General features: G+C 31.5%; 1 protein-coding gene across 6 annotated transcripts in view; it reads left to right on the top strand.

Annotated features, from left to right (window-relative positions):
* The window catches only part of fal (SAM and HD domain containing deoxynucleoside triphosphate triphosphohydrolase falten), a 68,027-nt gene extending 55,532 nt beyond the window's left edge, over positions 1–12,495 (top strand). For 3 of the 6 annotated variants that reach the window (XM_035368880.2, XM_035368878.2, XM_035368879.2), the window contains one exon: positions 8,398–12,495. In XM_035368880.2, the coding sequence (XP_035224771.1) occupies positions 8,398–8,643 (246 nt within the window). In that variant the 3' untranslated portion in view covers positions 8,644–12,495. The remainder of the gene's footprint in view (positions 1–8,397) is intronic. The other 3 variants (XR_004759578.2, XR_015041315.1, XM_035368881.2) reach the window with 3 other exon arrangements.
* Positions 12,496–13,267: the final 772 nt, after the last annotated feature.

Genomic DNA, 13,267 nt, shown 5'->3' with positions numbered 1-13,267 from the left:
AAGCAGTCGCTAAAGTTGATGAAAGAGCAGATAAGCTAAAGTCAGAAATCGCTTAGGGTCCTCATTGTTAGGACACAGGAGGAGAGTACAAGAGTTTATCACAATTGAAAGCCTTTAGCCCCCTGTAGTGAGTCAACTTCTTGCACTCAGTAACAAAAGAGAAGGCAACCGGGACGCTAAGAGCGTGGATGGTTGCCATGGAGACAAAACAGCTGATGGAGTGAGGCGCAGTTGAAGGAGAACCAGTTCTCGGGAAAGGTAAGGTATTGAATCCAAGCGTTTAGCTAAGAGCCTTGGGATGTTCGGAACGGGGACAAACGGGGTCACTGACCGAAGAAGGAGAAAGAGGCGAAAAAGCGCAGTTGCGGAGAGTTTGAATGAAAGTTAACTGGTGGATTAACTGGAGCAAGCTTAGAGCAGCGAAGAACCGTAGGGAGAATTTTGAATGGAAGCGATGTAATGCGTGTTTTGCGAATTTAATTTAATATTGAATCTGCAGTGTAGTTCAGTGTTGTAATAATCAGTAGTATGCATGCTTTTAAAGTATTAATTTGGGATAGATAATTTAGCAAGTTAAGTAATTAATTAAAAAATTATTTAAAGTAAAAATAAAGTGAAAATTGATGAAGTCTGGCAGAAAAGGTCTTCGCAAGAGCAGGTATGAATATTAAAGAGCAGCGAGAAACGAAGCCAGATTAGGTCTGGGGGGGTAAGATCAGTTAAGAGTAGCCGAGTTAGGCCCGTGAAGTACTTATATTTAATTCAGATTAGTTTCCCCGGTCAAGCAGGCAAACCCTTTTAGGCTTCCTAGGGAAGATGTTATAGGATCTGTCCATGACAGCCCTAGGCCACTTGGCAGAGCTGGGTTCTGCCGGATTATAAGCAGGAATGGCATGCAAAACCGGGTTGCTAATCTGTTCAATATGTTGAAAAAAATTTTGCCGAAACATGCTTGAAAAAAGCATCAAGGGGAGGAATTTTGAGGTCAGAATGAAGTACTTCATTACGAACATACCGGTGAGCATTAGTAAGGGTGTGAAGCATGACGTTTTGAAAAACCTGGATCTTCTTTAGATGAGAGTTAGCTGCTGTGCCCAGAGGGGAGCTGCATAGGTGAGAATAGCCATGATGGTACTTGAATGTAGGAGAACTTTATTCCGGAGGGAGAGGTGGCTGGATCTGGATATTAACTGCATGAGCTGGGATCTAGTTGTCTTGGCTTTGGATATTGCATATGAAATATGAACGCCCCAGATGAGCTTCGCATCCAAATAAACTCTGAGATATTTGTAGTAGTCCACCCAAGGTACATTTTCATTGTAGAGCTTGAGTGGTTGGAGTTGGCTGTGAACATTCCTTTTTCTGGAGAAGAAGACTGTGGCAGCACTTTTTGCAACATTAATTTTGATCTTCCAGTCAACGAGCCAGGACTCTAAATCTGACAGGTATTGCTGGAGATGATGTAATGTATGGTGGAGAGTTGAGTGTAGTAAAATAATGGCAGTGTCGTCTGCATAAAGTGCTAGATCAACAGTAGGTAATTGTGGGATGTCATTAACATACAGGTTGAATAAATATGCACTAATTATTCCTCCCTGTGGGACACCGGCCAGGTTAGGACGGGGGGAAGAGAGAGAATTTTTGACTTGTGCATCAAAAATGCAATCAAAAAATCTATGCACACAAAAAATTGTCTATTACTTAGATAAGAGTGCATTAGTCGCACAAAGTCAGCCCCAAAACCAAGTCGCATGAGCTTGTAAATAATTAAATAATGCCGATATGCCAACACCTGTCGAATGCTTTAGCTACGTCTAAGTAGACGATTGCTGTAGGCATTCCATTGCGAGCACCCGCATGAATGATTTCCACTACTTTCAGCAGCTGGGCCTGAGTGGAGTGTTTAGCATGAAAACCGAATTGCTTTGGAATAATGATGTTTCGGTTTCGGCAGAAATCTTTCAGGTGTCTAAGCAATATAGTTTCGTAAAGTTTACTAAGTGAAGACAGGAGGCTGATCGGCCTGTAATTTTGAGAGACTTTTGGGTCCGAAGCAGGTTTTAGAATAGGAATGACACAAGCATTCTTCCAGCTAGTAGGATAGTATTTTAGCCTTAGCATAGTGTTGAACAAGAATGCTAGGTAAAATATGAATTTAACAGGGAGGTTTTTAATCATGCAATTGATGTTATTTAGTCCTGGTGCCTTTTTGGGGGTTAAATCACGTATAACATACGCTATTTCAGACATTGTTGTTTTTATGGGTTCTCCTGAGTCAGGAACTGAGAAGAGAAAATTTTCAACCTGTATTTGGACTTCTCACCCATGCGGAGTGCAGGTATCAAACAGAGGTCCAGTATTAGCTGAAAATTGTTCCTGTAGACTGTCTGCAAGGCGTTCAGCCTTGCAAATAGCAATAGAATCAAGATTATATATTAAGATTATATATTGTGCAGACATAGAAGACAAAAATTTTAAACTGAACCAATTTATTAACAATATATATATAAAAATAAAAATTCAATAAATAATCAACACCAGAAACTTAAATAGTGTAACATTGTCAAAAATTACATTTAGTTGATTATTCATTAACCCGAAGGGTTTTTCCTTTAATGAATATTTCACTATTAATGATACAGTAAATATATTACCTGATCATACTGGCATTCAATATGCGAAAAACGTATCACAGAACAAAAACTACGCGGTTAATATGAATTTCACTTCACTATAAATAGGTCCATGCTTTTTGGCCAAAAAGGCACTTGAAAAATTAAACTAAACCTTGAGTGCACTTGAACTGGCAAAAGCCGCTCACTGTAGTTGCTTACGAGAGATCACAGCTTGGAATTTGACATCCCTTAACTTTGGAAACAGGATGCCGCCGACGGCAGTTGCTCACATCGTAGCCGCTTTGCAGAATCCAGGAAAAATCATCACGGACTGCAACCACGGTACTTATCGCTGGATGGGTGTCCGCCAAAAACATCGCAGACGAAAACGTCGTGGAGAAAACAACGCAAGGCAAAAACGTCGTGCTACAAAACATCGTGGGAGAAAACATCGCAAAGAGAAAACATCGCAGTTCTAAAACATCGTCGTCGAAAATAAAGCGGTTCAAAAACTTCGCAGTTTAAAAACATCGTCATCGAAAATATCGTGGTAAAAAATAAAGTATCTACAAATCATCGCATGACGATAACTTCGCAGACATGCTTTTTTCAGGTTTTAATTATTGTAAATGGATATTCCGATAATGATTTGTGAGCGCAGTATGTAAAGAAGGATAATTTTTATTTTCACATATTTTATTAACTAATAAATGTTTGCTGGAAAAGTAAGAAGGAAACTTAAGCATAAAAAATTAAATGCAAATTATAGATTATACTTTTCATGAAAAATTACCAGTAAAAACTTTATAAAAATGATTTATTAATGGCCTTTGTTAGTTAACTATGTCGGTTTAAAATTCTATTAAGTGCTATAAGTTGCATTAATTTTCTATGCTTAAGTTTCATTCTTATTTTCTCAGCAAACATTTATTAGTTAATAAAAAGTATGAAAGTAAAAATTATCCTTCTTTCCATCTTGCGATCACAGATCAATATGGGAATATCCATTTACAGTTATTAAAGCTTGAAAGAAGCATGTCTGCGATGTTATCGTCATGCGATGATTTGTAGATACTTTATTTTTTACTACGATATTTTCGACGACGATGGTTTTAAACTGCGAAGTTTTTGAACCGCTTTATTTTCGACGACGATGTTTTGTACCACAATGTTTTAGAACTGCGATGTTTTCTCCCACGATGTTTTGTAGCACGACGTTTTTGTCTTGCATTGTTTTCTCCGCAATGTTTTCGGCTGTAACCCGCTGGATGGCATGCATCGCAATAACGTCTTCCAATGTGTGCTGGAACGGCACACCAAGGAGCAATGAAACAGGAACCAGAAGGACTGAGCCAAAGCGATGCGAGATACTTAAACATGAAGTAGACATGACGTCATCTCATGGCAACCAATCAGCTATCCTCACAAATCAGCTTTCCAGATGATGTAATATCGAGTTTTGTTTTTGCATCTTAATTAAGCTGGAACAGTCAGTTCTTAATACAAACAGTGGCAGTGAAAAACAAAGTAGAAGTAATTGCTATATCCTTTCAAGATAAGAACTAAACCTTATGTAAAAGTTAGAATTATTTCAAGGAGGAGAGATGATGCAGAAAAAAGGGTTACAATAGGTCATATTTTCAACAAAACGTATATGTGCATGCGCAAAAAGTTGGTAGCTTTGAGGTCAGGATTATAGATCATTCCGGATTATGGACGTCCGGATTAAAGACTTTGTACTGTACTTACATGCTCTCACATGTTGCTTGACCAAATCCAGTGACCAGGTGAGAGTTTCTCTCTGCAACAGATGGTGCTGCATTCTAATGAAACATGTTGCTGCCTATTGAAATTCTAAATTTCAGTATGTGAATTGTAAACATACAATTAACAGTTTCAAGAACAACTAGTTCTGCTTTTCAAATATGAAAAACTAATAAGTAGTTTTTGATTGTGAGCAACATACACTTTTGTATAAATACCCTTTTTCTGTTTTTTTATATTTGATTAGAAATGGACCAGAAAAATCAAGTCCACAGTATTAAATACAAACTCTGGGTTAACTCTTTCATGAGGTAAATTTCCCCTACATTATTTACATACAACTGGTTTAACCTTAAAACATGTTACATATTCATGTACAATCTTTTGAGCTATATATTGACTATTAATAACCCCAAATTTACTGGGAACCTGATGCAATAAAGCTTACGCACTACTATTTTAAAGTCTCCCTTGCACTCTCAAAAGAGAATCCTTGTCTAGAAATGGAAATAAAAATGTTAGCATACTTTTAGAACAAATACAATTCTTATTTTTTAAGGAGAATATCCTTGCCGAAATGTTGTGATTGTACATACCTTTTGATGATTTTCTCAATGTCATCCATTTCTCTAACAGTTAGAAAAACTATTAAATTTCCCCCTTACTATTGCTGTAAATCTGCAAACAAAACACACATATAATACAAACATAGTTATTACTAACATTAAAAATATGATCTAAAACAAGAGAGTTTATATTTTGATTATCTAAGTCATTGTCCTTAAGTGTGAGTTCCTTGATGTATTTCTCATCAGCCATATCAGATGAAATTATTTCACATGGCTTTGGTTCTTCCTTAGTTATGAATGTTGGTCCATACTACCATAAATCATTATGAAGAAGATCCTTAGGTTCACATCCACATGATATCAAATCAGCTGGATTATATGAGTACTAACATAGTACCAGTCTTGATTAGCAGCCATACTGCGAATAACTGACATTCTTTTAGCAACAGATGCCTTTAGTTGATGAAGTTTTTTCTTAATCTGTGCTAACACTATTCATGAATCAGTAAAATAATACACCTTGTCTATATGATGCTGAATGGCCTCTAATAGTATTTTCATTAGTTTTACCAACAGAACTGCACCACAAAGTTCTAAACTAAGAATGGTAATTGACTTCAAAGGTAAAACACAGGACTTGATGCAGAGAAGTCTTGATGAACATTCATTCAAAGGTGAGATACATTTCTCATAAATTGCAGCACCATAGTTTTCTAACTAGCATTGCAGAATCCTATTATTTCTATCTGCTGTACTTAATCAGTTAGAACAAATCTAGGGATGTGATAATCATTAACTGTTTTAAGACTATGCAGAAATGCCTTCCATTCTTCAAAGTCATTTTTAGAAAGAGTTGTGTTCCAGTTTATTTTTAAGGCCAAAGTTTTGGTAGAAATATTTGAGCCTTTGATGTAGCAGGTCCAGTTAAACCTATTGGATCAAAGAGTGTTGATAAGACATCTGTTTTCACTGCTGTCTCTCCCATATCAAGTAGTTTTAAATCATAAGCAAAACTCTGTAGCCATATGCTATGACATTCCCAGGGCTTTTATAACCTGAGGCTTATCAGTAACTTGAAAAGAATAACCATGTGTTACATTTTCTCTATTATTCGGTAGTTTAGTATATTTGAACGACAATTGTGTAACTGATCCCAGCACGTTTTCTAGGAGACAGATTAACCATGTTTGTAACTCTGGCTTTTTGCATTGTAGCAAGAGCTGCATTTCAGCATTAGCTGTAGCCATAATGTCATCTACGTAACAGTCCTTCAGTATGACTCTTAAGGCATAAAGAAGTTCAGTCGCTTCATTCATGACTAACTACTGTAGGACCCTTGTTGCAAGGAACAGTGTACTTGCTGTTAAGAGTTTTAGTCTTCAGATTTCATAATTGTTACTTTCAGAATCCTGTGTTTATTCTTCCATTTTGGTAATTTCTTTATTGATGGCAGGGACGTCTTAGTTTTCATCAACATTTTTAGAATACCTGTTCTTAAGTTTCTGATGTCCATTTGAATACTTTGAAGTGATCTATACTTTATTTTAATTTTGTTTTTATTTACATTATCACCATATTCCCCAAATATGTTTTCTAATCTGGTTAGGTTTTCTTTTAATGTTGTTTTACTTCTGTCTAATGCCAGCATTTTGTTCTCTACTGCAGTTCAACAGACCAGTGTACTATATTTCTATAATTCTACATTAAATGAGTGAACAGTGTAAAAAAGAACGCAAAAAACTATTAACGGTAATTACTAATAAGTACCAGTACATGCTCTAACATGTTGCTTGGCCAAATCCAGTGGCCAAGTGAGAGTTTCTCTCTCTCTACATTAAGTAGTACTGTATTCTAACTTAACATTAAAATTTAATAAATTGAGAAGGATTATACTTTTACATTGGTAATGAAATTGAAGTTCTATGTTTAAACATAGGTTTGTATGTGTATCACATTAATATATTGAATTATGATATGCAAAATTTTTACTCCCGCATAGTTTTCAGGATTTTTGAAGTCGAATTACAATCACCCTTGTTTATGACACATAGTTTTTATGAAAGATCTGCAGTCATGGAAATAAATTTGGAGAGGATGTTTTACTTTTATGTATGTATATAAAAAAGGGCCAAGAAGTGAAAATATTGTACAGTGTTCTTTTTAGATAATGAGTGTAGAAAAATGGGACTGAAAGAGGTACTAATATAGGGCAATCTTTGTTTTAATTACTTAGTGAGTATATATCAGTATATATTATAGAATTAGATATAATCTGTGTAGTATATTGCTAAGTTTTAAACCTTTTATATCAGCCAGAGTATACAACAGACTTTCAGCATTAGGGCAGGTATATGTGGGAATTATAAATGTAGTTATTTTAACAGATCATTTTCCAATTGTTAAGTTTCAAGCTTTTTACATCACTCAGAGTATATGACAGACTTCAGCTTTCAGCTGTAGGTGTGCATCGAAATTATAAATCTAGTGATCTTAAAAGGTCATTTGCCAATAAGATATTAATAGGCAGCATTATTTTTTCTGCATTTTAATTGTTTTATGTCCCATTACAGAATTGTTGTGATTCAGCTTAATACCCTTTTTTAAATGTGCTACTCAGTATAACATTAATCATTTTTAAAAAAAAATATTTAATCTGAATAGCGCTATTTTATACTATTAATGTTACACAGAAAGTAGATTTCTGATACTTTATTACTAGTGATTTGCAAAATTTTTAACTGCACTTCGTGGTTATACTGTTGTCTGCATCCATAATAAAATGTAATGCTTATGTTTGTCATTTTGTAGTAATGTATAGATTGTAAGCTTCTTTGTATGTTATTGCTTTTAATTTTGTTCGAAAAGAAAAAAAGAATGCTGCCTATTAATATCTTTATTGGCAAATGACCTGTTAAGATCACTAGATTTATAATTTCTATGCACACCTACAGCTGAAAGCTGAAGTCTGTCATAAACTCTTTGATGTAAAAGGCTTGAAATTTAACAATTGGCAAATGATCTGTTAAAATAACTACATTTATAATTCCCACACATACCTTCCCTAATGCTGAAAGTCTGTTGTATACTCTGGCTGATATAAAAGGTTTAAAACTTAGCAATTTGCTAGACAGATTATATCTTATTCTATCATATTTGTTTTTATGTTTAGATTATTTTGGAATTAAAAAAAATGCAGAAATAAATGAAACTCTTAAAACTGAAATCCTTTTTGTATTGACTTCTAACTTTATTAGATGGTAATATTCTAATAGTTTTATGAAGTTACAGAATAGATATATGTTTATATAAAATATATATTGGATTTTTTTGTATGTATTAATTTTTTAAACTTTCTGTTGATAAGCTTTTGTTGACTATAATCTGAAGTTTTTATAGCTCCCTTTTCTTTTTCTTTTTCTTTTTTTTTTTTTTTTAATTTTTTATTTCAGGTTGTTCCAGTTAATTGGGGTAAAGGTAACAGAAATCCTGTGGATTTTGTTCATTTTTATTCAAAACATCTTGGAGTTATTAAAAATGCTATGAATGTGCAGGAAGTATCAGCACTTCTACCAAAAACATTTGAAGAAATCCAAGTTCATGTGCTGTGCCGCCGAACCGATGAGTTTGCCTTCCGAGTGGCCAGATTCTGTTTTGAGAAACTTTGGGTAGATGCTGCAAACAGTAGTCAATTATAAGGAATTTTTGTGCTAATGAGAATTAGTGTGTATTTATTAAAATGTAACATTTATGTAAAGTTTTTATTTTCCATCATTTAATTTGGTATAGTTTGCATATAAGTTCTAAAAATATCTGTATTTTTCAAAATTATATTTAATGTTATAACACAGTCTTTTGATTTATTTTGGCAATAGATTAAAACAATTAAACTTTTATGTAATTCTAATCTATTGGAATTTCCCCATTTAGCATCATCTGCATTATAGTTAAATGGAAAGTATGATAAGCATTTTGTTTAAATTTTAAAGTTTCATTTGAAAAATCATATTATTTACTTAAAAATTAACAATTTTTTTTGGCTTGATACTGAAATATGTCTCTCTTATAGAATATTTCATTTTCATGTGTTCAGAAAAATCATTTTTGTATTTTTAAGTATTATTTTAAGTATTTTAATGTATATTTTCTTTCATTTAAATTCAAGTTTGGTGTTAAGAATCAAATGTTTTATAATTTTAAATCAAAAATTTAAAATCGGCAAAAATTCATTGTATATTATTCATTTAAGATAATTTACTTAAGATTAATTTAAGATCATTTCAAATTTCATTCAAAATTTGAGTACTGGGATTGTTACATCTATAGTTAATCACATTATTTTTGTAATTTATGCAGCTGCTTTTTATGACCTATGAAAAAGATCTTCATTATAAGAAAAATAACTCACATTTTTGAAGTTGATGGTTTTGCTGATAATATTACTTAATAAGGATGATTCAGAACATATATTAGGGCGAAACAACTGGATTATGTACCTTTTATTCTGAAAATCATATTTTAGTTTTCATTTGCAGAATACATTTGACTTGGTTTTCAAACAAAATTGGCAATAATGCTAATAATTTTATTATTCTAAACTTTTTTTCTGTAGACTTCAGTTTTAAAATAATAAAACATTCATAAATTAAAAGGTTGTTATTATTATTATTATTATTATTTAAGGATGGAAGATTGACATGTTAATGTAGGTAATGCTTAGCTTTGCTTAACATTTTGATTGTGGATTTTTATTTGATATCCTAATACATTTATGTGTTCATATACTGCATTTTGATATTAAGTAAAGCAATGTGATATATCTTTTCAGTATAATATAAACATAAAGTTGAAATAACTGAAATATTAGCTATGTAAGGTTATCTTTAATCATTGAATTGTTGGGAATGTAATATGCATTAAAATTCATGCATTAATGAAATATTTATCAGGTTTTGTTTGGTAATTTTAGAAAACATATGCATTAATTTTATTTTATTTAAAAAAATGTTCATTATGTCAGTTTTTTAGCTGTTTAAAGAATAACTTAGTGGTAATTTAAAGTAGAATGCAGGAAGAAGTAATGTGTGACAGTATTTAATTGAATTATAAGTGCAATTACAGTGTAATGTGATATGTGTGCTGGTAATAGACCAGTTATTTTAACTGATAAATAATAAAAAAAATAATATTTAACCTTTCAATTTATTTTTGGTTATTGCAGAGTATTATTTTGTTAACGGTTTTATGAAATTATGAGCAAGATGTATTTTAAAGTATATGATAAAAATTTTATGTCATCTTTTTAATTGCTAGAGCATAATCATAAAAAGGTAATTTACATAAAATGCAATAAAGATCTTGTTAATTTTGCAACAAAAATCGGCTGAAATAGGGTTCTTTCTACAAACCTGAATGGAACTATCAAATTAAATAGTAACCGTGGCATTTGAAGATAATAGCTCGTCAGTAGTATAAGTGTTTTAAAATTAAAATTATATATTTATTGAATTATAATTGTGATCAGGTTGCAAACTAAATAATTCTGAACAAAATACAGTTTTAAGCTGGCATAGCTTTACCATGAGACTTGACTAGGAAGCAAAGAGACTTGATGACAGGCTGGAGAAATTTAAGTGGCTGTCTGATCTCTTCATCAGAAAAGTCTTGTAAATTTTTCACTAATTCATATAAGATGGCCTACTTCCTCAAGTAATGCCATATCACTGCAAAGAGGTACTATATATCCAGCTTCCAATATGATAATCTATAACTAATTACCTTTTTTTTTGCACTTTTGTTATGTGTAACTGCATTCATAAATCTTAACATGGTTTTTCTTTATTAAGAAAAAGTCAGTTTAAGATTTGAAATGTACTGAATATGTAAGTTAATAATCCATCTTCTAAAATATGCATTATATTGATTTAACTAAATTACCATGATATTTAAAATGTGCTAGTGATGTTCATTAGATGTTCATGAATGTAAATGATTTCATCTGATATATCATAATTATATTAATATTTATATACTCAAAGTAAATATATACAAATATCATTATTGTGTTTCCTTGGCAATAAGACTGTCTTAGATTAATTTTTACTTCAAAATACAGATTAGGGCTTATTTTCTGGGGATAGCTTATTAATTTATACATAGTAATTAGCATTTATCTATTTGCAATAACTGCATTCATTCGCATATTCAAGAACATACATTAATTCATGTATTAAAATTGACATTTGTTCAAGTGCAGTCATGTTGTCATCTTTTAGGACATCATCATAAAACTTTATACCTCAGATTCTGGTCTGATTTTCTTGTGAATCAGTTTGTTACAGAAGTATTGGCCCTAAACTATCATGTTTAGCAGTACAGCTCTTTAACAATGACTTCTTGTTAGTGTAGCCAGCTCATAGTGTATCGATAGTACACCTGTCATGTATCTTAACCCATGAATTCTTCATTCAGGTAAGAATCTATTGCAGGTCATTATACTTTGATCTGCATTTTCGGAGATATAGCTTTACTTTCCAGAATGCTGTAAGATACTTACTGGGGTATCTTCATCAGTACATTATGAAATAGCTTTTTTTAGGCATCAAAATATTATATAATAATCCTTTTTAAATCTATTATTAAATCAAGTATTAATTAGAGACTTATAAAAACTGTTAAGAATGATGAAATATTCAAAAGCGGTTAAAAATTTCAGGTATAAAATTTCTTTATTTCACACTAGTGTATTAAGTATGTCTGTCATAACACAATAGCATATTAAATTATAAAAAACTGGGTAGTTATAACCACGTGTATTCAGTAGCAAGTGTATGCATGTTTTAACTCTATACCCCCCATCAGCAATTCAGTAATAAGTCTGTGTGATGATGTTAAAAAGGGCTTATAATTTGAATGTCTTTAAAAACATGCTAGGGCTTTTTTTTTTTCCCCTCCCAGTGAGGTCTTATTTTCAGCGAAACATGGTATATGAAAATATGTGAAAACATGTATAATATTCTTCATTTGATGAAATGTGAAATAATTAAAAGGTAAAGCAATTAAAAAATTAATCTTACTTTTTATATATTTTAGAATTAAAAATGCTGAAAGAAAAAATATTATTTTGAATTGTGTTATTTAAAATGCCATATTACATGGTACACAGTTCATAAACATGAACTGTAAAAGAATAAAAATCTTAAAGAATGTACTGCCATGTGAAGTATTAGTTCAGATTTTTAAAGTTTTTATTTTTTTTTAAATTTATTATTATTATTATTTTGTACATATTAGGTTATTTAAAATTTTGTTCATTTTTCAGTTTATTCGTTTAAAAATATTTATTATTTATGGATAGCATTTATTTATTTTAGAGTTTTATATTTATTCAAAAGTCAAGCCGTAAGAGTATATTTTATTAAATATATATTCTGTCATAATATTGCATTTTCAGATTCCAAATAAGGAGTTTGTATTCAGAGCTAAAGAATTATGTAAATTGGTGATATTTTTTGTGATGTTATTCTCTATTTTAAATAAAATTTGTTTTGAAGGAAGTTACTTTTTATTTAAACTTTATTACAGTACCTGTTCATAATATGTTATAAAATTATCAAAACTTTTTTTTCTGTGTATATGGTTTTCACACAGAATGTATTTGTCTAGATGAAATCTACAGTGTGTTAAATAATGTTTAGAAAAAGTGAAAATTTTTTCTAGTGATGACTTTATTTCTATTAAGGTTTACTCTGAAGGAAATAATTTTTCTTGGGTTTTAATGTTGGTTTAACTTTAGATAAAAAATATTTCATCAGAACTGTAAAACTACAGCATTGAACAGGAAGTTTAATTTAATCTTAAAAAAGAAAGAAAAAACTTTGCATCTGCTAAATCCAAAACCTTGACTCAAAAGGATTAACTGCAGCTATCGGTTTTCCCTCATCTGCTATGTGCATCATCTAAAGTTTGTCTTCAATATTTAATTGAAATGTTTGTTTTAGTACAGCCCTCAGATGTAGTATGGTCGAATGTAAAATGCTGCTGGCACATAACCAGGACTGTTCCCAGAGGCAGTGTGGCTCCTTGGGTAGCAGAATTTAAGAGCCACATACATAAATTACAGCAGGTGGCAGAAAGCCGTGCACCAGCCCTGTGCATAATGTAGTGCAATATTTGTTGATTTAAAGATTGTTGATGGAAGTAATATAAAAATGCATGTAAAATATTGTAATTTTTTTTAGTAATACCTGAAAGATATCAGATGCATAATATTTCTGAGCAATTTTCCAGTTTATAAAAAATCGAAGATGAAAGCATTTAAAT

This window comes from Stegodyphus dumicola, chromosome 5 (assembly GCF_044657685.1).
Source record: "Stegodyphus dumicola isolate Sdum_Otavi_A_Nest chromosome 5, ASM4465768v1".
Taxonomy (NCBI): domain Eukaryota; kingdom Metazoa; phylum Arthropoda; class Arachnida; order Araneae; family Eresidae; genus Stegodyphus; species Stegodyphus dumicola.
This window is presented reverse-complemented; position numbering and strand designations above follow the sequence as displayed.